At 37.5% G+C, this 27224-nt stretch overlaps 1 protein-coding gene across 7 annotated transcripts in view; it reads left to right on the top strand.

Annotated features, from left to right (window-relative positions):
• Positions 1–27224, top strand: part of NAV3 (neuron navigator 3) — a 688216-nt gene that overhangs the window by 480192 nt on the left and 180800 nt on the right. For all 7 annotated transcript variants that reach the window (XM_039343281.1, XM_039343283.1, XM_039343282.1 and 4 more), the window contains one exon: positions 608–660. In XM_039343281.1, coding sequence (XP_039199215.1) covers positions 608–660 — 53 coding nt within the window. The remainder of the gene's footprint in view (positions 1–607; positions 661–27224) is intronic.

The raw sequence follows: 27224 nt of genomic DNA, 5'->3' as shown, positions 1-27224 counted from the left end.
ACTTCTGGGTTAGGATTATAAAATACAATAGAACTAGAACAAAGTGTTCTGTGAGATGAACATTAAATAGTAGTGATTCAGTCTCTTTATTTCTCTCTATATACTTATTTTTAGAAATAGAGGCAATGCTTCCTAATTTTTAAAAATGTTTAGAAATTTTGATAAGAGTTTGTCTGTATCTATTTGTACGTGGTTCATCTCCTTTATAGCCCAAGGACTGTGTTTCACACACTTGGCAGACTAAAGTGAATACTTCATTAAGCCATGTGTCTCCAATGTGTGCATTTTATTAACTGGAGCGGTTTATACTTTCTGAGATGACTTGAAATTGTATCTTGATCCCACAAAAACAATTGTGGAAGATTTCATGTCAGCAGTCGTTTGGCAGGGTCTGGAGAATTAGCAGCAGCAGTCTCTGCACTTCCCCTTTGCATGAGGGAAGGAACTGCCGCTAACAAGAAAGACTGTTATTGTACATTTCAGCGTGCTGAGAGCAAAATTCAGTATGTGCAAAATACTTGTGTGCCTATTTGCTTTGTCTCATCTTGTCTTATTGCCTATTCTTAGACATGATATTTTTTTAAAAAAATTCACTGCTTTCTTTTAGCAAATGAAAAAGTTGAAGATATCAATGATTTTCCTCGAAGCCAATCTCAAATGGTAAGAATAAATGTATGTATGTATATGTCTGTTTGTGCACACACTCATTTTATATATATTTGTATTATAGTATATTGATAAACTCTCACATTTGCATTTTACTGAATTTGTACTCCTGGGAAATACATATCAGAAATTTATTTGGGGGGGGGTATCAAGAACCTAAGGAAGAAACATCATTGATACTTGCAAAAAGATTAATTGTAAGTGTTCTTTTTTCCCTAAACTTCCGTGTCTTTCAGATATATACAGATCATTTCATTCCAGAGCTGCTTTTAAAACAGTAAATGGCAGAACCAATTTTAAGTGGAGTCTTTGTGTCTGGACTACTGGTTTGAAATATGGGGTTTGCCAACTTTTAATGAATATAAATAGTCTTTCTACTTGTCCACAATATAGTCCAGTGAAATAGCCTACTGCAGAGCATTTTTTGAATCATATGCTATTTCTGCTGGAAGAAATGAACCTAAAGAATGCATTGAGATACAATTTAACATCTGAGAAAAATGCATCTACCATCCAGAATTAGTTTTAATTTTTGTAGCATTTTAAAATTACTAACATTTTGGACTATTTATAAAATAAATAATGGAAATGATACTTGGAATTTTTTCTCTTGGTACCTTCAGTTAATCTGTGTTATATTGTTGCTGGGGTTTTTTGTTTGATTTTTTTCAAGCTTCTATTGATTAATTTTAATTGCTTAGATATTTCATCTGTTAACCACTAACTGTTTAGGTAGATATTTAAGAAAGAAGCCTGTTAGATTCATTCTGAAAGAAAGCTACTAAAATTAACTCTTCACTGCAAATAAGTGAAGAACTACTTGCTTGCTAAAGCACACTCAACATAGATGTTATCTTTAAAAAAATATTTATTCAAGTACTTTCTGCAACCTTGCTTTTTCTACCATTTTTTGCTCCCATACTAACATTCCATTAAATCAGAGGTCAATAATATATTGCCAGCAGATGCCATTATTATTAATAAGCCAAAATAAAAACATCTGAAGGTTGAGAAGAGTCCAAACCTCATGAGATGTGAAAAGAAATCTCTTTTTATATAATAAGTATGAGATTTCAGAATACTTAGATGGTATTGTGAGAGATTGTGAATGGGAGGGAGTAGTAAAATTGCTGTAATTTAAAGTATCATGAAATTTCAAGTCCCTATCCCATTGCACAAGCATTATGCAATGTTTCCTGGTATCTGGAGAAAATACCAAACTTTTGCTTTTTTGAAAATATAAAATAATCTCTGCAAATAAAGAAGCTGGTTTAATGGAATGATTAAAGTGTAAAGATAAGGTTGGGAACACCTGGTTTTAAATCACTCTTAGTCACAGAGGCTCACTGGGTTCCTGTGGACAATCACTCATTGTCAGTCCATGTTACTATACATGTTTTTGCTACATATGCCATCATACAGTCTTTTTTAATAAAAAATCTTATAAGTGATATTGTTGTTCCTGGTTAGGAAAAAGAGGAATTTTAAACCTTCTGCATCAAAAAGGTCCTTTTTCTTACCCATCATGATCCTATTCCTTAAATTGTTCGTCTATAGATGTGGATTACAGTAACTAATGAGCTATGCTGCTGCAGGATAACTTTGATTGGATTATATATTAAGATAGTAAAATTAAATAGGAGGAGAGGGATTTCAAGCAAAGATTCCCAAAGGATCTCTCCAAAGTAGATTAATGAATGTCAATATTTAATGCAGCTGAGGAGAAAGAGAAGAAAGTATTCAGAAAATTTTGGAGCCATGGTAGATAACTGAAGGAAAATTGCCCAATGTCTAGCCACCATAAAATTCTATGTCTGGAAACATTGATAGAGAACTAACAGAAATGCAGCCAATATTATGATGTCCTTATAAATTTACGATGAGACTACATTTGGAAATAATGTATACAGTTTTAACCACCACACTTGAATATTGTATTCAATATTCTACAAATTGTACATCAGTTTACTTATTGAAGAGTTGAAAAGAACATTCAGCCCCCAAGGGCAATCAAAACAATTTCAGTGATAGAGCAGCTTATCCAATGGGAAAGACTATAGCATCAGTGATTCTTAATTATAAGGGGGATAGGAGGATACTCAATAGATAGCAAGGAAAGGAAAATATAGATTTTGTCCAGCAGTTCTACTGCATTTGTTTGCATTTTTTGTGATTTTTTTTGCTACCTCTAGAATCAAAAGTGACATATGTTGAATATTAGCTGCCAAGAAATAACAGTGATAAGAAATATCTTTTTATTAAGCCTCCTGAATATAGCCGATTGAGTATTAAGAAATAGATTTTTGGCTCTTCTACCAGGGTTTTTATGAACCTTTGGCCTTCCAAATGTTGCTGAGCTACTGTACATTCCCAGCATCCTTTACATTTTATTTGCTGCTAGCTGAGACATTTACACAGATATAAGGCTAGTTCTATAAATACTTTTCATAGCAAATTAGCTTTAGACACTTTTTTTTTTACTTTTTGCATCTTTGGATCCTGATAACCCTTTTTAAAAAATTTAATATCTTTGTATATAAGAACAGATTGTTGGACGGAAATTATGATACCAAAATGGCATACAGCAATAAGCATTTTTAATATTAAATTATTGTCTCTTTAGGCTTAAAAATTGAGCAATTAACATTTTTGGAGAAATATTTTGGGATCTGGAAAAGCTTAAAAATATAGTGTGATTTTTATGCAGTGAGTCTGCTTTTTATTAAAAGAATATTGTCAAAGTTAGTCATCCTTAGAATACTTTGTTTTTCAAAGGAAACATTTAGCTTCAGAAAAGCCACATCTTCAAAGTTCTGCAGATTAAAGCTGGAAATGGCCAAATTTCAAGCTAACCTTCTAATATTGATGATGCATTTCTGAAGAGAGTTACTTTTTGTTCAACTACAGAATTACAAAAAGATACCTCATACCCATATGCACAGAGAAGTCTGTCTCCATATTGAAATGGCTCTCAACTGAATGGGAATGGCAAAGCCAGCTAATGCTGTTTTTTTAAACTGCATGCTTTTATTAATTAATTTGATCCTCTGAACTTCCAACCAAATTATAAATTCAAAAATTCAAAATGTAACATCTCTGAAACCTTATTAATACACTTCAAATCCGCTGTTTTTCCCTTAGCCTTTTCTAGGCAACAGTACCATCCATCATACAAAGCATTTTCAGATGCAGCCTCTTTGACAGTCTTCTCCCATCTGGTATCCTTCAGATATGGTTGAACTAGAACTCCCTATATACCCAGCCAGCATTCTTGATGTGATAATTGCAAAACATCTCAATTTCCTCACAAGGTTATATATCAAAAGGCAGTGCAATCTCTCTTTTAAGTTTTACTCCAGATCTTAACATGCCCTATCTAGGATTTGGGTCATATAGAAATCTCTATGTAGTATTGTATGCCAGTTCTTTCATGTTTCAGATGAAATTGTAAACAACATAAGTGTGACCAGAGTATGTACCTGGAGTGACTTCTCTTTCCATCTGTTTATTGCATGAGTTTATCAAGTTGAAAAAGATTACAGTACTAAAGCTTATATATTCAGATTCATTTCAGTGCATAGAGTTTGAATTAAAAATCTGTTTCCAGTCTGTATCACTTCTTCTTTTCATCTCCATTCAGTTTTGCTCTTTTTCTACATTAAGCTATTACCTCCATGTATTGTACATCAAAATATGTGTAACAATGTATTTTCAGTCTGAAGTTCTCATGAATGAATAAATTCTTGATAAATATTTTAATAGAAAATTGAAATTGAAATTAATAAATTATATTTATTATACCTCTTTCAATTACAGCATGCAGAGTTGAATGAAGGATGCATTAAATTGATTGGCATTATAGCATATGAGACTTATTGCCAATACTAATTGTAGGAGTTTAGTATCAGTAGTCAGATTGATATTTAATTAAAAGGATACCTGCTGTTAGAAAAATAGATAAAATATCAGTTTTTGTTCCTGTTATATATTAAATAGTACTCAAAGTTCACTGAAGTAGTAAATAGAAAAAGATGTAAATACTCTAGCAATGCCTATTTGCTGAAGTAATAAATGCATTTTTGTCAATCAGAAGAATTAGAAAAATATTCTAGCCTTAGAATGGCATATTTAGATTATCCTTTTTAAGAGAAAATTGAGAACATTCTAAAGATACAAGAATGCTGAGAATGCTTCCCACTATTCAAAATAGCATCAATAAAATCATCTTCTTTACTATGTATGACTAAGGGAAAGATACAGAACCAACTGGAAACTATAACTGGATGAAATTGTTCAATAAATAAGATGCTGCTGAAACAAACATTTAGCTGTTGTATAAGTGCTAGGCGGAAAATATCATTTAGTATAGCCTTTCCCAGCATGATATTGAAACTCAGTCCCAACTTTTTCAGCTGGTGCATTTGATTTCTCTGCTAGTTGAGAAATCTTAGACTTTGTATTCCAATTCATCTAAGAGAAGAGTGACCTATAAAGATTTATTCCATTTTGAAAAAAATAAGGTTCTGGAAATTGGCAAATGGCAGCAGTCAGCATGCAGCATGAAAAATTCTGCTCATGTGGAAAGCTGAGTATAGTTTCTCACTCATAATTTGCATAAAATGTTATATTTGTAATGTATTGCATAGTGTACTATTTTATGCAGGGGCAAATCTGAGATTAATAACACTCTTAGCAAAATAGCCTCTTCCATTCACAAGCCCTGACAGGTTTATTTAAAAATAGTTAGGTAGCATCTCTCTGAAAACTGCCAGCTAACTGGGACTAGTCACATTTTAACTTCTGGATGCCAAGAAAAAGTTCTATTCAAGATATTTGAGTCACGTCAACAGATGTAATGGTATCAAGGAATGACCTTGGGAGGCAGGGCAAAGCAATGCATCCAAGAGAATGTTCAGATAAAAGACAGCTGAGCCTGCAGCAGTAATTTTTGTGGGGCAAGAGGCTCAGAAGGGACTCTCCCTAGTTTCTTGAACAGTAAAACGGAGGGGGGGAGATACCTTCAGATATGCAAGAGTCTATTAATGTAACCTTACAATAAAATAGAATTAGCTCATCTGGCTGTATTATCTGTCTGGACTATCTCACAAGGAGACTCAAATACTGATCTGTAATGATTCTGAAGGGGCAGATTGGGCAAGGATTATGATAGGTCTGCAACTGTCTGAGAATGCTTAATGTAGAAACTATTTGAAGACATATTACTCTGCCCACTTTCAAATGTGTGGCAATCCAAAGTTGTGTGCTACATTCTTTAGAAGAATATTTAGTTTAATATAATATAATTTTAAATATTTATCTCTCTCCTAGACTTCAAAAGGAGGCAAATAATAAAATGCTTTCCCCCCTCTCTCCTTCCTTTCTTTATATGCTGGTATTTTGAAAATTAAAAGAACTTCTCTGAAACTCTGTTGAGGTTCTGCCATTCATTATAGGTGGTACTTAGCTAGATGTAGCAAAAGTATGACTCATTATGAAATAGTTTCTTATATTCAGTGGAAGAGCCAAGCCATCTCTTAACCTCAGAGAGCTATAAATCTCTCTAAAATGAAAACCAGTTTATCTGTAGCCACAGCTATGTCAAAAGCTTAAAAGGGAACTTGCTACTTGAGGATTGTATTCTCAGTTTTGCATAGTTGGTTTAAAATATTAGACAGAATTCAAGTTGGATGATACTATTGTATTTCTGCAAACAGTTCCTGAAAAAGGAACTTCTGCAGTAAATGGATCTTCCACTGTTGTAAATATTTTAAAGAATACTATCTAGAACTAATCAAATCCATTTGTCTGCCTTTAATAGAAGCTGGGAAAATAACTCCAAGTCCACATAAATTCTGGAGGTAACAAACTTCCACAAATTTTACTGGTTACACTCATCAAGCTTTAGTTTGATTTAAATCTAAAAAATCCATTGATTGGACAGTTTGAATGCAGGCAACAGCATCCCAGGCTACTGATGGAAGCAGAAACTGATGCCTAGAATGGAGACTCAAATATTGTGGCCCCATTGTTTCCCCTGTAGGTCAAGCAGCTAAGCTGGTTTTTTACGGCAAACCCTCAATCCCCAAATTATGATATTCAAGTGCTTGTATCATGAAATATGGCAGAAATATTTTATCATGTTATAAAATGAAATAAATGATTCTGAAACAAAAAAATCAATTAGGTTCTGCTCTCAAAGTTGGCTCCCAGGAGCCAATGGATTTCTGCAGTGAGAGCTTCAAACCATACCAACCACCAAGATTGTATTGATACTTTCCACCTTCCTCAAATAACAGCTACAAATTGGTTCTGCCTTCAACTACCATGGTGAGGTGCCAATACTTCAAATCACAGCAAAGCAGATGTCTCTCTCAGTAGAAAAATGAAGGATATTTTAACTAGAAGCCTAACTACAAATTAAATCCAGATGAGTATAACAAGGAGTATCATTCTCCCTTCTTTAGCTGGCTCAGTCTGAAAATGATGCTGAAGATACTTGACAAAGGATAGCTATGCAAGAACTGTTACTGCATAGTAAGATAAAACCACATAAAACAGTTGATTCTTGCCTATTAATGTGAGAGTAAAAAGTTCTTTCTTCTATCCACAGAATTTAAATCAAGTGCCACTGCTTCCTGCCTTTTTCATGAATTAACAGACATCTAAGTTCATATTTTTTACCCTTGGAGCCAGATGACAGTTAATAATTGAAATAATCAATATCCCTACACTTGGAAAAGCTAACAAGGACTGATGCTTTGGAAAGTGGGAAAGTGGGATTTAGTAGCAACCATAATATAAAATGATCTTCATTTCTGTTGTGTCCTGAGCCTGCAAAGGCAGGCTCGGGACGTTGCAACGTTCCCGGGCAGTTGCAAGCTGCCTGGGACCAGACTGGCTGGCGCCAGCTTTGCGCACATGTGCGAGAAGCGGAGTGTACCAAATATTGTCATTTGGTCCGGGGAAGTGTTCTTAAGAGAGGCAGAAAGGCCTGCGTGCCTCAGAGCTGAAACGGAGCTGAAGAAACAACAATAAAGGCTTCTTGACACTATGAGATGCTCTGTGATTATTTGCCATTAACCTGAGGACTCAGCACTGGCGACGAGGATGGGATGCCTTACAATCAATTAAAAGAATTGTAAGCTTATCCAGGAGTCCGGAGAACAGCTAGGAAGACGGCGTTAAATTCAGCACCTGCCTGCCAATACAGCGTCGTTGGAGGTAAGTTGGCTGATAGACCCTTTCCTTACAAAAGAGAAAATGGCAAAGATAGGAAGGCTCTCTGAATTTGATGTCACATACCCAGAAAGATGGGAGTCTTATGTGGCCAGAGTAGAAAACTACTTGAAAGTAAACCAAATAAGAGAAGATGGCTTAAAGGCTGCTACTTTGCTCTGTGTTTGTGGTCAAGATGCATTTGAAATTGCTGAAAATTTAGCAGCCCCTGTGCCTCTTGAATCTGTTACCTACACAGATTTAAAAAAATTACTAAAAGAACATTTTCAGCCCAAGTTGTCTGTTATCACATGGAGACATACTTTTGAACAGAGGGATCAACGGGCTGGTGAATCAGCTAAAGAATACATTGCAGCTTTGAGAAGAGCAGCTAAGCCTTGTGAGTTTAAAGACTTAGAAGAAAGGCTGAGAGACAGATTTGTATGTGGGCTTAGAAACAGAGACTTGCAGCAGAGACTTTTTGCAAAAGAAGACATATTGTTCCAAGATGCCTTGAGAGAGGTTACTGCAGAAGAGGCAGCAGGTGGGGCAATCAAGAATATGAGGCCTATCAGAAATATTCCAGAAGCTGTTTCCATGCACCATGAGGGAGTCCAGGAGAGTTCGGAAGAAGATCCTGAAGAAGAGGTGGATCATCTCTACCCAGCCAAAGAAAGGAAGCAGAAGGAAGGCAAAGAAAAGTCTTCAGCTGTACCCAAGTGCTTCGGGTGTGGAGGTCGCCACAAGAGGACCGACTGCAGGTTCCGTTCTGCAATCTGTAGAGCATGTGGGAAGCAAGGCCACATAGCAGCTGTGTGTCTGGGCCATCAGAAGGTACAACCCCGAGAAGAATTGCGCCTGAAAGGTACCAGGGTCCCCAGCCAAAACAGGGTGGGTTTCTGTGCTTCATGAAGAAGCATTTATAGGACAGGCACACACAAGCCACTCAAAAAGAAACTGTCACTTAAAGTGAAGCTGCAAGAGTTCCATTGGTCATGGAACTAGAAACTGGGTCTGCACTTTCAATTATTTCCATTCACACATTCAGAAAGATTTGCTCTAGCAGTGGGTTCCAAGCCAAGCTTAGGCCATCCAATATAGTTCTAACAGACTTTCAAAACTCCAAAGTGTGTGTTAAGGGGGAGGCCACCCTTAACGTACAATATAAGGATTTTGAAGGTCCATTAGATGTATTGATAGTTGGGGGTGAGCGCACGAGTCTCATAGGACTCGATTGGTTTGAGGCCTTGGGAATACAAGTTACAGGGCTCAATAGCTTGCAAACAGTAGGTCTACAAGAAGTCTGCAAAGAATTTGCAGATGTCTTCAGCCCACAGCTGGGTACATACAAAGGGCCCCCAGTTTCCTTAAAATTGGACCCCACTGTCACTCCTATCAGAGTAAAAGCAAGTTTTGCTTTAAAAGGAAAAATTGATGCTGAATTGGACAAATTGGTTCAGCGAGGAGTCTTAGAACCTGTTGACTCCAGTCCTTGGGAAACTCCCATAGTCACGCCTCTTAAGGCTAATGGGGACATTCGCATCTGTGCAGATTACAAATGCACCCTAAATAAGGCATTGCAACAACATGCCTATCCTACCTGTAGTCAGCCATATTCTGGCTTCCCTCAAGGGGGGGGCGTGTTTTTGCAAAGCTGGATTTAGCACAGGCTTATCAACAGTTACCTGTTGATGAAGCTGCTGCTGTAGCACAAACCATTGTAACACACGGGGGCATTCAAAGTCAAAAGACTACAATTTGGAGTAAATGTGGCTCCTGGAATTTTCCAAAGCGTAATGGAAAATACTTTGAGGGGTATACCAGGGGTTTGCCCCTACTTTGATGATGTCTTAATTGCTGGAGATTCCACTCAAAACTTATCTGAGAGATTGAGGGCTGTCCTGCTGCGGTTCCGGAAAACAGGCCTCGGGCTTAAAAAAGACAAATGTAAAATTGGGGTGCCTTCTACAGATTTTCTGGGATTCAAAATAGATGCCAATGGGATTCATCCTGCTGAGTCCAAATTAAAAGCTATCATGCAAGCTCCTAGGCCTAAGTCCAAAGCTGAACTACAAGCTTTTCTGGGCCTCTTGAATTTCTATAATGCATTCATTCTTAACAAAGCTAATGTAGCTGAACCACTTCATAGGCTTCTGGACAAACAGGCAGTGTGGCAGTGGTCACAAGCACATGAAGCAAGCTTCAATGAGGTTAAGGCCTTACTCACATCCAACAAAGTGCTTGTACATTTTAATGAAACTCTCCCTGTGTGCATCGCTTGTGATGCCTCCCCTTATGGGGTGGGAGCAGTACTTAGCCATCTACAACCTGATGGAACTCAGGTTCCTGTTGCATATTACTCCAGAACCTTGTCTTCTGCTGAGCGAAATTATGCTCAAATAGACAGGGAAGCCTTGGCTGTTGTTGCGGGCATTAAAAAATTCCATGATTTTTTATATGGCAGACATTTCACGGTCTACACTGACAACAAGCCTTTGTTGGGGTTGTTTACTACAAACAAACAAACTCCCCATATCATCTCCCCCAGGATGCTGAGATGGTCAATCTTTCTGTCACCCGGACAGACTGCCTCCTAAGGCTACACAACCCAGGGCACCGAGGTATCTGCAAGTGGGTGCCCTGGTATGGACCCGTAATTACGGGCCAGGTCACTTGTGGGTTCCTGCTGTAGTATGCAAGGTTACCGGTCCCTTGTCATACAAGGTCTCGTTGGATGACGGTCGTGTCCTTCGGCGGCATATCGACCAGCTGCGTACAAAACTGGACTCACCCTCAGAAACTCCTGGGCCTTTTCCAGCGGGGAGGGGGACCTCTATGGGCAAAGGGATAGGTGTTGGCAGCAGCCGGGTCCCAACAGAGAGGCCGCAGATGGCCTATTCCAGGATTCCGCAAGTGTTCCAAACAGGAATCCATGGGAACTAGGAAACACACAGGCACCAGTGCCTACTCCAGCCAGGGAGTCACCCAGGGGGCATACTCATCATTCACCAATACCATTCAGCACTCCAGTCAGGGAGAATAACCGGGAGCATCCTAATAACTCAAACATTGCAAGAGAGCTGGCACACAACCAGTCTAGTTGGCCCAGTACTGCTACTGTTTCCAGAAGGAGGTATTCACACAGGGAGGTGGCCGGAGAGGCACATCCCAATTCTGACACCTCCGGCACAAATGGGGGGGCAACTGAGTTTTGGGGAAATACTGAAGCCCCAGACAGTCCCGTTACGGGACTGGGGAGCGAAGGAATGCAGCCCCTTGATAGGTCCAGTGTGGGCCTGGGAGGCAGTTTTATAGAGAGGCCAGAGAGCCTGCAACTAGGCAGGTCAAACAGGTTATTGGGAGAACAAAGTCCTGGTCTGACGAGCCCAGTGGGCAAGCAAGCAGACCAGTCATCGGGGCACATTCCATGGGGACCACCAGGGTCCAAAAAAGGGGGCAACTTCATGTCATCCTCTGGGCAAAATGAAATTGGGGATTATCAGGGTCTAAGGAGATCACAGAGAGTTAAGAGATCTCCTAAGTACCTTGAAGACTTTGTAACTCTGCTGGCAAAGCAGAAACAGTGAGAGGGTGTCTGTTGTTGGGAACAATGGAAATACGGGCATTGGGTATTAATCCCCAGAATAATAGCCCGGTACCATTGGAGCATGGGTTGGCACACCACGCTCGTGTTGAGGTCGCATGTAACTATTCATATAGTTTATTAGTCTTAGCCGGGGGGAGGGGTGTTGTGTCCTGAGCCTGCAAACGGTCCCGGGCAGTTGCAAGTTGCCCGGGACCAGACTGGCTGGCACCGGCTTCGCATGCATGTGCGAGGAGCGGAGCGCGCCAAATGTTGCCATTTGGTCCGGGGAAGTGTTCTTAAGAGAGGCAGAGAGGCCTGCATGCCTCAGAGCTGAAACAGAGCTGAAGAAACAACAATAAAGGCTTCTTGACACTATGAGATGCTCTGTGATTATTTGCCATTAAGCTGAGGACTCAACAATTTCCATAGTATAAATATAACTGGGTGACATCTGCTCTAGTATTAAAATGTCTTATTTGGATTTTAGATCAACAATATTGATAGTGAAGTAGTCCATTATATGGAACCAAAAGGATTACAATCATAGACTGTTTCTAATCTCTGGAAGATTTAAGTTCACCATCTTGATAAACTCATCTTGAGATGTATACTCTTGCTTTAATAATTATGGCCTGCAATTTGCAAATTATTACAATAGATTAAAAACAGGTTCTGTCACCTACAATGTATTTGTTAATTATTTCCTTACTTTTGCTTTTCTATAAGATAGTATCATTGGTTGGAGGAAGCTAGTTATTTTGATAGTAGGAAGAAAAAAAAATAGGTATCAGCATTGATGGAAATTTTAGAAGATCATTTGTTCTTCCTTTGTTAACTATTAAGAAGTTTAGCTACAAAATTGAAAAAGGACTTTACATTTTATCTTTTGGAATCCGATGCTGGCTTGGATTGGCAACGCTAATTTTTAGAATCACATGTGTGCTTTGCTTCTAGTATCCTTAGATAGTAAGGATTATCTGAATAATTGATTCATCAGAATCGATTATGCAGATAATTTTACTAAGTTTTTTTTTACAAACTCCTCTTTAAAAAGCCAAACATAATATCACAATAGTTTTCTTTCTTCTTCCTCTTATCCACCCATAGTATTCCTACATTACAATAGAAGTGGTATCTCCTGACATTCAAAATTCTGAAAAGAAATTTAAAAATGAATAGATAAAAAATTCAAAACTTCCAAAATTATTTCAAAGTGATTGATTTTACTCCTACAAATAATTGCAAAAGTGATTTTATAGTTCATTATGAATTATGCTCAGTGTATTTGTATTAGTTGGTGTGTTAGCAGTTATGGAATTCCTAACCATTAGCAGAATATTTTCATTTTTAATTGATAGTAACACATCAAAGAAAAATATGAGCATAGTAATGCAAATGAAAGGAAAAAGAAGAAAGCCAAATAGGAGTGCTCTGAGGCAACGATGGTTTTATTACTCAGTATTAATTATCATATGTGCATTCTATAATTAATTATGTTTGGAAGAAGGATAAGTAATGTTTACCAGAGAATGGGGATCAAAGCTACTTTTAATCATACCAAAATTAATGATAATAGACATTTTTAAGACAAGCCAGGTGAATTTCTTTTCTTTTTTTTTTTTAATTGAAATTTTTTAAAATTTTACAAAAAAGTGTCCTTCCCCAAACCCTCCCAACCCACCCCAACCTTCCCAGAGCTGAATACAGGCTTAATTAAAATTTAAAAGAAAAAGTTTTAAACACAAATAAACCATATACAAATTTGATTACAATAATTAAACAATTTATAAAATACTTTAACACCAATATTTAAAAAGCAGAAAGAGAAAAAGAAAAGAAACAAGAAAAAGAAGAAAAAAAATAAGAAAAATAAGAAATTAAAAAAAAGAGAATATCTAAAAAATATCTTAAACTTTAAATATAAATTATTCAAAAACTAAATAATATTTTTATATCATACTTATATTGTATAAAATTTATCCATCTTTTCCATACCAAGAGGTACTTCTCTTGCGATTGATCTTTCAAGAAAGCCGAAATCTTTGCCATTTCCGCTAAGTAAGAAACTTTAAGAAACCATTCTTGCAAAGTAGGCAAAGATTCCTTCTTCCAACATTGCCCTACTAACAACCTAGCCGCTGTAATTAAATTTAACATTAATATAGTTAAGCCAGGTGAATTTCTATTAATAAGTGAATTGTTCATGTAAACCTGTTAATTGAAAATCATACAGCATTGAATTCCAACCCTTTATTTTATTTAATGATTTCCTTTTATAAAATATTAACACAACAAATTCACTCACCACCTTGAATATTCAAGGGTTCAAGCATCTAGAGTAGGGGTGTCAAACTTGCAACGTCACATGACGTGTCGTGACGTATCACAACTTTTTTTTCCATTGCCAGCAATGGGATGGGAGTGGTTTCGCCATGATGCATCCAGCCTGCGGGCCGGCAATTTGATACCCCTGATGTAGAGCAATATTGACATAGAAAAACCAAGGACTTTGTGTATATTTTTCTGATGCTTATTATCAGGATTTGTTGGAATAAAAACATCACTAAACAGATTAGATTATATGTGGCTAAATTACGTTAATATACTTATTAGTTTTTATACTCTGGCTTTTTATGTCATGTACACCTGATTGCATATGCAGAATTCATTAGTGAGTGTCCCTAATCACCATTCAGGTTACCTTCAATGAGATTTCTGTGTCACCTTTCTTCAAATTATGTATTGGTCTTACAAGTGTAAAACTTTTATATACAATTATTTAACTAGGTAATTATTTTACTCAAAGGTTGGAAGTATCCTGAACTCTCAATGAATGCTAATGCATAAAATCATCAATAAACTTGTCAGAATTTGTACTTATGTATGTATATGCATTACGTCTATGTATTTGCATGTGTGCCAGCATAGCAATAGATCTAATGTACAGCTCTGTTGATATTATTTCTCTTAACAGCATTAAACTCTTATAATAATAGTGTAATTTGTAAGATTTTTATTTGCATGAAAAACTATTGTTTTCTATTTTAGCAGTAAACAGCCATATTTTAGGTAATTCCAGATACTCATTTTAAATAGAGTGCCTGTAGGAATTCTCATATATTGTTACAGATATTTTATTCACACTGTTTTATTCTTTAAAACTGCAACTAAAGGTTCTTAAATTTGGACTTTTTCTGAATAGTTACGCAAAGGATTATACTTCTATTGTTGCATTAGCTATAGCATTGCAAAATAAATATTTCTTGCCATATTTATTTTTCTGACATTTGCATTATGGGTTTTGTAGGTTTAACCTAACCAAAAGTTCAAGTTTAATTTTAGTTTTCAGTAAAGGAAATGTAAATTGCAATATTTATTGATTTGTTTGTTTGATTTATATGGCTGCCCACCTTAAGCAATTCTGGTTGTTCACAACAGTAACAAAACCAATAAATAAAACAGTAATAAAATAGTAAAAAAAACAACCTGTGCCTTAATTGTCTCTTTGAAATCCCCAACAGCAGGCTTAGTTACTTTCCTTCCATATTATCTATTTATGCAATCTTATGCTAACACCTTAATAAAAAGCCAAGTCTTAACATCCTTTTGAAAGACTAGAAGGGTGGACCTGTTGAATCACCAGTGGGAAGGTGTTTCACAAGGTGTTTTGAGAGGGAGCCTCAAAAAGGCCAATTTCCAAGGATTCACAAGATGGCAAGATTTTAGGTATCTGATCCAATAGGATGGGGAGATATTTTTAGGGAAAGGTGGTCCTGCAAGTAACCAGATCTTGCCAAGTAGGGCTTTAAAGGTGATTACCAGGTGATTACCAGTATCTGGAAGAAAACTGAAAGCCAGTTCATTTCACAATAAATATGTAATATAGTGAACCTGTGCACAATGCTGCATTCCGGGCCATTTATAACTTTTAAGTGGTCTTTGAGTGCAGTCCCTGTAAAGCACATTGCAATAATCTAGTTGGAGGTGATAAAGGTAAAAATGACCTTATCAAGGTCTTCTGGTCCACGAAAGAATGAAATTGCTGCAGCCATGAGTCCAAGTATGCACCAGCTTGGTTCAGGGATTGTAATCCCAGAGACAAATATGATAAATTACCCAATCTTGGGGGACCAAAAACCCAAGCCACTCTGTCTTGCCAGGGTTGAGCTGAAGTCAGTTCCTCTTGACCCATACAGCCTCCAGGCATTTGGACAGCACTACAGTAGCCTGCTAGCCAGGAGTAGAGCTAGATGGTTATCATCAGCAGACAGATAGCCCATACCATTGGATGACCACATGCAGCAGTTTCATGTAGAAGATAAAGAGAACAGAGGGAAAACCCAAGCCCTAAGGCATCTCATACTGCAATGGCTACCTCTCCTCACCTACCAACATCGACAGGAACTAGCCATGGGGAAAGAAGGAGAGACACTGCAAAATGGTGCTTCCCATTCCCAAACCCTGGAGCCAGTTCAGAAGGATACCCTGGTTGATGGTATCAAAAGATATTGAGAGATCGAAGAGAGCCCAAACAGTTGTATCTTGCCCATCTGGGTCCTCCAAACATCATCCTCAAATGCAACCAATGCTATCTTACTGGTATATCTTGTCCTGAATATAGACTGAAAAATAATCTGTTTCATCTAGGGCCTTCTGAAGCTGCATGCCCAACCACCCACTCTAAAACCTTCTCCCAAAAGGGAAGGTTGGAGTTGTACAAAAGTTATCTAACTTGCCTGGATCCAAGCATTAAGCAGTGATTAATATCCCTTCCTGCTAACTGGCATTAACTATAGCTTGGACACTCCCAGGAGGCCTTAACCAATCAGGAGGGTGATGGGTTCAGGACACAGATGATCAAGCTCTTGAGGACCCTGCCCTCTTTTTTGAGATTGACTCATACTCCTCCCAGATAATAGATGTGCCTCAGTCACCTCCAAAGGATCTGCCCAGTCTAACTCTGAATGAAATTGAGCAGCTTTATCTGCCAGATGCCTAGAACATTCTTTACAGTGGTCCTACAGGGAGTCTACCAGTTCTTCCTTACCTTGCTGATTGGCCATCTGGCAATGCAATAAGGATAGAGAAGTAATTACACTTCTCTGCTCTTATTGCCCCAAGATAAGTCCTGTTTTCACTTTTTTTATTTTAATTTCCCCTCAGTATTCAAAATGTCTCTATTATTTATAGTAGTAAGTTATATTTTGAGTAACCAAAATATATAGAGCAGTGGTTCTCAATCTGTGGGTCGGGACCCCATTTGGGGTCGAACGACCATTTTACGGGGGTCGCCAAACAACGCAGTCCTCCATTTTTTCCCCCTTTTCCTTAGCTGTGCTACTCCCTTTTATTCTATTGGCTTTTGAAAGCCAATAGAATAGACTCTCTTGAATAGAGTCTAATTATATTGGCTTTCAAAAGCCAATAGGAATTGTCCAGGCTGTCTCTGCCCTGCTGAGCCCTGCCAAAAGTCCCATTCTGCAAACGGTGCTGCACCAGTTGAGTAGTCCTCGACTTACGACCGGTTGAGTAGTCCTCGACTTACGACCGGTTGGGGGTCGCGGCATTAAAAAGGTTGAGAACCACTGATATAGAGTAAATTATATTTTGGTAACCCAAAGCTTTCCTTATTCAAACTCTTGGCATTTTCCTGGTTCCCTTCTCATACCAAAATCTAATATTCTAATTACAAATCTTATCTTTCTAGTTTTGATAATACTTCTATTTCTAGCAATTATCTATTCTCCACCATATTCAAACATCTAGTTAATAATATAATATCCCACCTAATGGATCAAAACCTCTCTTTTCTTCAGTCTTACTCTAGCTTTTTTTCTGTGCCAACTAACTTTCCAAGTCAATGCATTTGAATCATCAAATAATTTTTCCTCTATTTTTGTGTATGTTATTTGGAATAAGAAAGATAATTTGGTTAAAGTATTTTTGGAAGAATGAACCCATTGATATTCATTAAACAGTCTCCCTCCTTCTCCAATTCCCCACAGTTCTCCTAACAGCTCTATCTTCCATTCAACCAGTTCTTCTTCCTTTTCCTCAAATGTGTTCTGCATTCTTGATTGGTAAGATGTCTTTTCAATTCCCAATATTATCGTTCCATCTTCTAGTTCTTCAGTTGTCTGAATCTGTTGGTTAGTTCCTTCCTTTAGGTCCTCCATCTTTGGATCTGCTTCCTCCAGTTTCTATTTTCTGAGTTGCTAGTTCCTTCTTTGTAGTCATGTTCTGGGTTTGTAAATTTAGATTAGAAAATTGTTCTATTATCTCCTTTGTATTATTTCTAGTCTCATCATGAGTTAAAGCAATAGTCTCTTGTACTGATTTCAACATGGAGAGAATTTCTTTCTGATCTTCATCCATATTTTCTTGGTGGTATATCAAACTGAAGACTTTGGGGACAGGAATTAGAGATCGTTTTTTTTATCTTTTAAAGCTGAGTATGGGACATCCATTTCATTTTTTGTAGGTCTTTATAATAGAAATTGTTCATCAGTCAAAGATTTGTAATCCAAAATATTCCATCATTTCAAGCAATGATGTGTGTTTCTCCTGCAGGGAAATAGTTCCAAACACAACTCTGAAAATCAGTTAATATTTATATTTGTAATTCAGGGAGGCCAGTTTCAAGGTAGTTCATTGTCTTTGCCACACTGATAAACAGCCCAAAAGTTTTTTTTTTCCCTTTTTCTCAACTGCAGTCTTCAAAAGTGAAAGTTCCCAAGGTCAGCAAGAGTCTTATCTAAATCTGGGCTTCAAGCCAAGTTTCCTTTAGGCATAACAAATTGTAATGTCATAATTTGCCACTAGATGTCATTAGCGCTGTTTTCCAGCTTTTTAAATCCAAACTTATATTAAAGCTTTTCAAATCTTTTTTTAAAGTCTCAAAAGCACTTTTAGTCCCCAAATTTCAAAGCCATATATGTATATTAATTCCAAATTAATCTTGTAATTTTTTCTGTTTTCCCCAAGTAATTTGTTCACTGCTTTTCTTTTCCCGAGGGAATGGGGTGGAAATTCCCCTTTCCTCTCTCATTGGGGAGGGTGCTTTGGGCAGTTTTTTCAGAAAGAAGTCTTAGAGTCTTAAAGATCGGATAGGGTCTCACTCAATTTCATCCTTGCTATAAGGTTGCTTGTTAGTGCTTATTGTCTTCCATTGTCAGCAGCTTCTGACTGACTACACGAATGTAGGCAGTCTTTCCTCTACCGGTTTGGAGGGCTTCCTCGGATCAAATGGAAGGGCCGCTGCCCTCCGGTGATCAATAAGGGTCCCCTCCTTGCTTGTCACCTCTATGGGGTGACTTTCAACCCTTTCCAGGGTCCCCAGCGGGGCGAAATTGAACGCAAAAGATGGAGTCATGTTTTTCTGCACCCATTCCGTCGCGATGTCAAAACCAGAAGCTGCCCCAAGGTAAGTCCTAATAGAGGCTCATAACTGTGCTCAGTTGCTTTCAATGCTTTGTCTAAGCATCTCTTGTATTGCTTCTTCCAGTGGTGGGATTCAGCCAGTTCACACTGATTTGGGAGAACTGGTAGCTAAATTTACCTGAATTTGGAAAACCGGCTGGCTTCTAGAAGTACAGTCTAGGCCTCGGAGGCCTGGAAGATGCCTCTCAGGCCTAGAACAGCCCACTGGAAGTGCATGGATACCACTTACGGAAGTCTGTTCTAGGCCTTGGAGGCCTGGAAGAGGCATCAGAGGCCTGGAGGAGGCCTCCCACACCTAGAATTGCTCACCGGAAGTGCATGATGCCACTTCTGGAAGTCTGTTCTAGGCATCAGAGTTCTGGAGGAGGCCTCCCAGGCCTAGAACAGCCCACTGGAAGTGCGTGATGCCACTTCTGGAAGTCTGTTCTAGGCATTGGAGGCCCAGGCCTGTATCAAATAAGAGAACCAGTTGTTCAGGTATTTGAATCCCATAACTGGCTTCTTCTCATAAGGTTTTCGTTCAACCATGACATTCTATGAGATACATGTCCATAGAGAGTCCACATAGGCACAATTCAGTCCAGCACTCCAACTGTGTTTTCATTTCAAGCAGCAAGGGCATCTGCTGAAATACTTGACAGAGCTTCAGAAAAAAACCTTGTTCCCTCTGCAACTGCATAGGGTTCATAGGGGACCTGGGACAAGCCATTTCAAAAAGTTCTAAAAGGACAAACCTACCTTCAACATACAATATTTTCTCAGAAATAAATCTCTAATTTCTGAATTTAACAAGTTGTACTTGTTATTTTTTGATTTGGCAGAATGAAATAGAAATTCAAAAGTACACAATACATTTGTTATTCTGCTTATTTCAATTCCTAATATGAAAGGCAATATCATTAAGCAGCATTGTAATAAGTCAAACTTTATCCCATAGTATGTTAATCCCATAATTTGTTAGATAGTTATTACTGATTTCAAAGAGCTATTCCAATTTTGACTGAAACAGTATTGAGGGCTCGAAGTTTGGCTAAAATATAATGGAACTTATGCAACCACAAAATGGTTATTTTCATCCATTTTAAATTTGAATAAAAAGTGTTTGGGGCTATTGAGGTTTGAGTTCAAAGAATAGTTGTGAGTTGCCAAAGCAAGAAGAAGGTAATTAAAACAATGTTTATATGTATACATTGCAAGTTTTCCAAATAATACATTAAAGGTTTTTTTAAAAGATGAATAGGGATGAAAGTAAAAAATGACAAATAGTATATATTGGCCAGTGATTTATTAAATCTTCTAATGACATTCCCATTTCATGTGTTCAGATGATGCATCTACTATACATTATTTCAATGGTTTCTTAAATGAAGCTGGTAGAATACAGTGTTATTGGAAATGATGCTGGAAACTAAGTAACAATGACTTGCTTTAGATCAAAGAATAAGTTCATGTTTAAACAAAGAATTATATTTCTTATTGCTATGCTGTACCAATTCTCAACTTTGGTTTATTCCAGAGTTCCGCAACATTTCTGGTTCTGCAGACTGGCAACCGGGTGGTGGTGGCGGTGGGGGCAAGGGATACAACCTAATCCCATGCATATGCAAATGGAGCTTTGTGCGCTTACCTGCCACTTGTGCAGCCCAGTTTCCAATGGGCTATGGACTGATAGCTGTCCTTGGACTGGGAGTTGGGTACCCCTGGTTTATTTAGCAAAGATGCATAAAATTGCATTTAACATGTATGAGGTCTAATAAGCCAGTTCTTGTATTATTATGTGATATTCACAACAAATTCTAAATATAGTTTATTAGCAGATAAATCAAAGTTATGAATGCCTTTCACTTGGTATAGTTTTCTGGTTCTAATATCTGCTACTCCCCAGCTTCCCCAAGATAATGGAAGAAAAATGAAGGTCGGTGAAATGTCAGTTCAATTCATCTCAAAAAGATAGTAGCACAAGCTGAAACTGGAGTTAATTTTTTTAAAATATGACTGAGGGCTTGCATTTCTTAGGCTCTTTTGTCAGCTGCCTGAAGTGAGTGATTATTTTCCAAACCCAATCTCCACATACTATTTTCAGAAAGATTTATTGAGATGAAAAGTATAGGAATAAAAGAATTTCAGCAAATCCACTATTTTCAGGTGAGAACCAATTTATCACCATGTACATTAAGGTTATGCCATTAGGCCAGAAACAGAAGATTATGAGTTTTAGGCATGATGCCAGCTGAGGATCTTTAGTCCTAGGAAGGAGACAATGGCAAACCACTTCCAAAAAACCTTGCCAAGATAACTGCAGGGTAGACAAGTGTCAGGAGCAGTGGTGGAATTCAGCCAGTTCGCACCAGTTTAGCAGAACCGGTAGCTAATTTTTTGTTGCCCAGGCCCAGAATGGACTGCTGGACGTGGCATCCACACAGAGAATGTTCACATATTTGAATCCCACCACTGGTCAGAAAATGATTTGAAGACACAATAAAATGCATTAAGGTGAGATTTTCTTTTTTCATAGTCTATCTTCGGTGAAGAGACAGGTCTAAGTCAAAAGAGAGGTGTTTAAAAGTCGCTATTTAAAAATAATTCTCTTGACTTCTATAATATTTTAGCCTTCATTCCAATTTGAATATTCTACTAATATCTTTGGATATTTAACTAATATGTCAAAGAAATATACAGTTTAGAAAATCTTTGTGGTTGCATCAAAACAGCACAGATGCCGTTAACTACATTGAGAGTTTTAAAAAATATTTTTTCAGGTAAATAAAAATATATTTTTTCACATTCATGGAACTGCAGTTCTTAATCTACTCTAAAATATTAGGTTTGTTCTTAATTATTTCAAGTAAATACCATTTAACATGAAAATAATATCCTTTGATCTTTCAGGCAGTAGGACTATTTTGAATTCAGTCTTTGTAGCTCAGGAAAACCAGTCTATTTTTAAAAAATTAAAAGCAACATTAAAATACAGACCAATGTGTTTATTTTAAAATATTTGCTATCATATTATTTACATTTTGTAGGTCTTAAAAAAATAAACTGTGGAGAGGAGTTTTACCCCCTACTTGATAGATGATAGTAGTCCTTTAGACATGGTGTTGATACTGTATGAAGAACTACCTTGACAAATGTTTGTTTTTTACTGCATTAACCGAGTGTGCTTCTTTTCTGCATAAATATAGCTGTCTAGACTCTTGGCACATTCCCTTAGCTCTTAAAGAAAGAGCCCATGTATTAAAACCAGATCTGGGTGCAGGTTTGGAAATGTCTTCTTTTATATGCTGTATTGGAGAAAATGTTTCTAGGAATTTATTTCACAAAGTTAGTTTTCAGTAGTACCATAAAGGAATTCTCAAATATCTTTCCCTTCTTTGATTTCAACTTCTATATTCAATTTTCCTAGAAGATCCAATCGTGGAGCCATGTGTAAATGAAGTTGTACTTTCAGTTGATTTTTATTATTTTAATTTTCAACAAATATTAATAATTATTATCAATACAATTAAACATGTACCAACATAATAAACAGCAAGTAATAGGAAATATGAAATAAATCAGTTTATCCCACCAAATTTCTAATATCTTGAAACATCAACAGATTCAGCTGCCAATTAAACTGTATGTAGAAGACAAAATAATAATAATAATAATAATAATAATAATAATAATAATAATAATAATCCCCCAGTGAGGCACTACCTTGACGTGGTTGTGGGGCTTGTGTACTCTGAGGAAGATGAGAGCTATGCCAGAGGTTCAACCATACTGGACAGGTCTCATCAGAGGAGTCAGACAAAGAGTGTCTCTCCCATAAAAAAATATGGTGAGACGTAAATTTCAGAATGCCATACCGGCTCGGACGTCGCCCGGGTTAACAAGGTCCGCACTAGATATTGGAGTTCCTGGATATCTGGTGAAAAATGGGTTACAGGACTCAGGACTGTTGGCTGAGCAACCAGGGCCAGCAGCTGCAGAACTACTGGAAGAAAAGGTGTTTACCCGTCGCAGATACACAGTGATGGAAAACAAAGAAATAATGATCTGTTACTACAGATCAAGTCCAACAAGAAGAGGATATCTAAAACGAATGCACCAATTCTGGAAAGAACAACATCCAGAATCAGAAATAACAGAACAGAGACTAGCAGATCAACGCCGATTTATAACACGAAATAAAATATTCACAGAAACAGAATTGGACGAACTGCAAAGGTTTACCCAGGGCAAAGAAATCAAAGCCTTACCAGAAGTAATTCAGAATGTAGAGGCAAACCAGGGGGAGTTGGCAGTGAAGAATCTAGCAGAGATATACAACTGTTCTCATTTGGAAACCAGGCACCTCTTCCTCAGGAAGAACAAAACCCTCTAACTAAAGAAATAAAAGAATTGAAACAAAGAATAACTGAGCATCTAGAACAGCACAAAAACAACAGAATAAGGCTACCTGCATTGAAGCTTGTTCCAAAGAAACAGCTAGCACAAGCATTAAAAGATGCAAATATTGCAATATCAAGTATAAGCACCAATTCACTGCAAGAAACAAACCAACTAATGTACAGCATAGCTGCAGTTATAACAGAATACCTGGGATGCAAAATCAACAAAGAAGAAAAACAAACAAACAGTGCACCAGAAAAATGGAAGGTTAGACTAGAAAATAAGATCAGCAAGTTAAGATCACATGCAAGCAAGCTAGAACAGATGAAAGAAAAGAAGCTGAAGAACAAGAAGACCAAAGAATACCTAATCAAGAAATACCACTTAGAAACAAGGAAGATCAAGGAAGCACTGGAAATAATAAAGCAACAAATAACAGCTATAGCCAGGAAAATCAGTAGATATGAAGCTCGAATTGCAAACTATAGGCAGAACCTCCAATTTCAATCCAATCAGAAACGTTTCTACCAATCCATCAATGGAGAAACTGCAAGAATCAGTCAGTACCTGACAAGGAAGAAACAGTGCAGTTCTGGAAGCAGATATGGGATAACCCAAAGAAATACAACAAGGATGCGGCTTGGTTAAAAGAGGTGGATGCAAATAAAACAGAAGTTGAAATGAAAGAACTAGTAATAACAACAAAAATGGTAGAAAAAAGAGCAAAGAAAATCAAAAATTGGTCAGCACCAGGTGAAGATGAACTGCATGGGGGTTTTGGTTGAAACATCTAACTGTTATACACCCACTCATTGCCAAGCAGTTCAACAATATACTACAAGGAGGAGAAATTGAAAAGTGGCTAACAACTGGGAAAACCTACCTAATAATGAAAAATCCAGCAAAAGGGGCAACACCAGGTAACTACAGGCCAATTACCTGCTTACCAACAACTTTCAAATTACTAACTGGTGTAGTAGCTGATGCAGTGCAACAGCATCTAGTTGAAAACAATCTCTTTCCACCTGAGCAGAAAGGAAACCGCCCCAATAGCAGAGGAACAAAAGATCAACTCCTAATAGACAAAATGATCTTGGAAAACTGCAAGAGAAGGAAGACCAACCTGAATGTGGCATGGATTGACTACAAAAAGGCATTTGACTCTCTGCCACATGATTGGATAATAAAGTGCCTAGAAATAACAGGAGTCAGTAGAAACATCAGAAAATTTGTGCAAAGATCGATGGCACAATGGAAGACACAGTTGCAGATCAATGGTGAGAAGCTGGGAGAGGTTAATATCAAGAGAGGAATATTTCAAGGAGATTCATTATCACCATTACTATTTGTTATTGCACTGTTTCCTCTGTCAACAATACTGAATAACTCAGGACATGGCTATCAAACATCAAAAACATCTGCCAGACTATCCCACCTCCTTTATATGGATGATCTGAAGCTGTATGGAAAAACATCATCTGAAATAGAATCGCTGCTCAACACTGTCCGTATATATAGCCAAGATATTGTAATGGAGTTTGGCTTGGACAAATGTGCCACACTTACTATCAAACAAGGAAAAATAATGAAAACTGAAGGAATCAAGATGCCCCACGAAAATAACATTAAGAGTCTGGATGAGGAAGAGTACTACAAATACTTGGGTATCCTTCAAGCTGACAACATCAAGCACACTGAAGTCAAGAAAAAGATTAGAGGTGAATACATCAAGAGAGTGAAGAAGATCTTAAAATCCAAACTCAATGGAGGAAATACCATAAAGGCAATCAACACCTGGGCAATTCCAGTCATTAGGTACACAGCTGGAATAGTGGACTGGACTCAAGCAGAACTAAAAGCAATGGATAGGCAGACCAGAAAAATAATGACAATGAATCATGCCCTTCATCCACGCAGTGACATTGATAGACTTTATCTACCAAGGCAAATAGGTGGGCGTGGAATGCTACAAGTACATCAGATGGTTGAAGAAGAAAAAATGGCTTTGGAAGAATATCTGAAGAACAATGATGAAGATACACTGAAATTAGTATATCAGGAAGGCTTACTAACTACTGGAGAGACCAAACTGGCCTTCAAGAAAGACCAAATGAAGAACAGAATAGAGGCATGGGAAGACAAAGCACTACATGGCCGATACATGAAAAAAATAGCTGGGAAAGCAGATAACAATAAAACCTGGCAATGGCTAAGAGCAGGAAAATTGAAGAAAGAGACCGAGGGACTAATTCTGGCTGCACAAGACCAAGCCTTAAGGACAAATGCATACAAAGTCAAAATTGAGAAGACAGCAACAGACAGTAAGTGCCGCCTATGCAAAGAAACTGAAGAAACAGTGGACCACTTGGTAAGCTGTTGCAAGAAGATTGCACAGACTGATTACAAGCAGCGGCATGACAAAGTAGCAACAATGGTGCATTGGAAGATCTGCAAAAAATATCATTTGCCTGTAAGCAAAAACTGGTGGGATCATAAAATAGAGAAAGTCATAGAAAATGATAAAATTAAACTGCTCTGGGACTTCAGAATTCAAACAGACAAGCACCTGCAACATAACACCCCAGACTTAACAATTGTCGATAAGAAAGACAAAAAAGTCTGGATAGTGGACGTGGCAGTGCCTGGAGACAGCAGAATAGAAGAGAAAGAACTGGAGAAGATAACAAAATACAAAGACCTACAAATAGAAATAGAAAGACTGTGGCAAAAGCAAGCAATAGTCATAGGCTCCTTGGGTGCAATCCCAAAACAACTGGAGCACCACTTGAACACCATTGGCATTGACAAATTCGCTATTAGTCAATTGCAAAAGGCAGCCTTATTAGGAACTGCTTCCATCCTGCGACGATATCTGTAATACCATCAAACATCCACATCTGCCTATCCCAGGTCCTGGGTAAGGACTCGATAGGTAGACAAAATGCCAAATCCAGTCTGAACATCTGGCTGACTGTGCGATGATCGATAATAATAATAATAATAATAATAATAAACCTCAAAGGGCACACTTGATAGACCCCTAGGTCTTTTTGCTGCCATCAGTTTTCTATATTTGTATAAAAAGGTGAGTGGGAGAAAGGTGGAGAAAGGAAGAAATTAAACCAGATATTAATTGCTGGCAAATTCTGCCTGCTATAGTTGAAAAATTGTTTGCAGTGAAAATATGAGCTTTTGGCTGGCCCAAAGATGGTGTTTATAAATTTTCAAATCATCAAAAAAATGTAATGAAATAATTATTAGACTATTCTGTGAGACTCTATCAAAAATGCAGTGGTAAAATGTTAGGCAATGATTCAATTATTCCATTACCACAAAATAGAATATTTTGGAATAGGGAATCTTAAATCTGCCCTCAATCAGGGTAAAGTATTAACGCCTAGTGGCATGAAAGCTTTGTGATACTTAGGTACAGCAATTTCATTAAAAATGATTTTCCCTTTATGGATTTTGCCAGTGCCTTGGCCTCAGATGATGCAGAAATTAAATAGTGTTAGGAAAATATGCAATGTTTTGTGCTCTTCATTCTTGTTTCTAAGAAGTGCCCTGCAGTGTTCCATTTACTCCCAAACTAGTATTGTGGTTCAATTTATATATGAAGTTATGAGTGTAAGCAGACCATTAAGACAATTTCTACCAAAGTTTCTTCCTGAAAGAGACGTCTGAAATCACAAATATTGTGGCTGGGACTGATGGATATTTTTGGATATAGTTTTTTCTCCTAAATTACTTGATAACAATTATGTGGAACATTCTAGCTTTAAAACCAGCACAACAGAAAATTGAGTGAGTTCAGTTTTTCAGCAAGGGAGAATTTGTTTTGTACACCCACCTTATGTGGGAAATTCTGATTTTGACATCTTAGTTGACTAAATTGTTTGGTTTTCAGAAATGGGTCCTGGAAATTGGTTTGTGGCTC

The sequence above is a fragment of the Crotalus tigris genome, unplaced genomic scaffold, assembly GCF_016545835.1.
Source record: "Crotalus tigris isolate CLP2741 ecotype Arizona unplaced genomic scaffold, ASM1654583v1 scf7180000017836.1595184, whole genome shotgun sequence".
In the NCBI taxonomy this organism is placed as follows: domain Eukaryota; kingdom Metazoa; phylum Chordata; class Lepidosauria; order Squamata; family Viperidae; genus Crotalus; species Crotalus tigris.
This window is presented reverse-complemented; position numbering and strand designations above follow the sequence as displayed.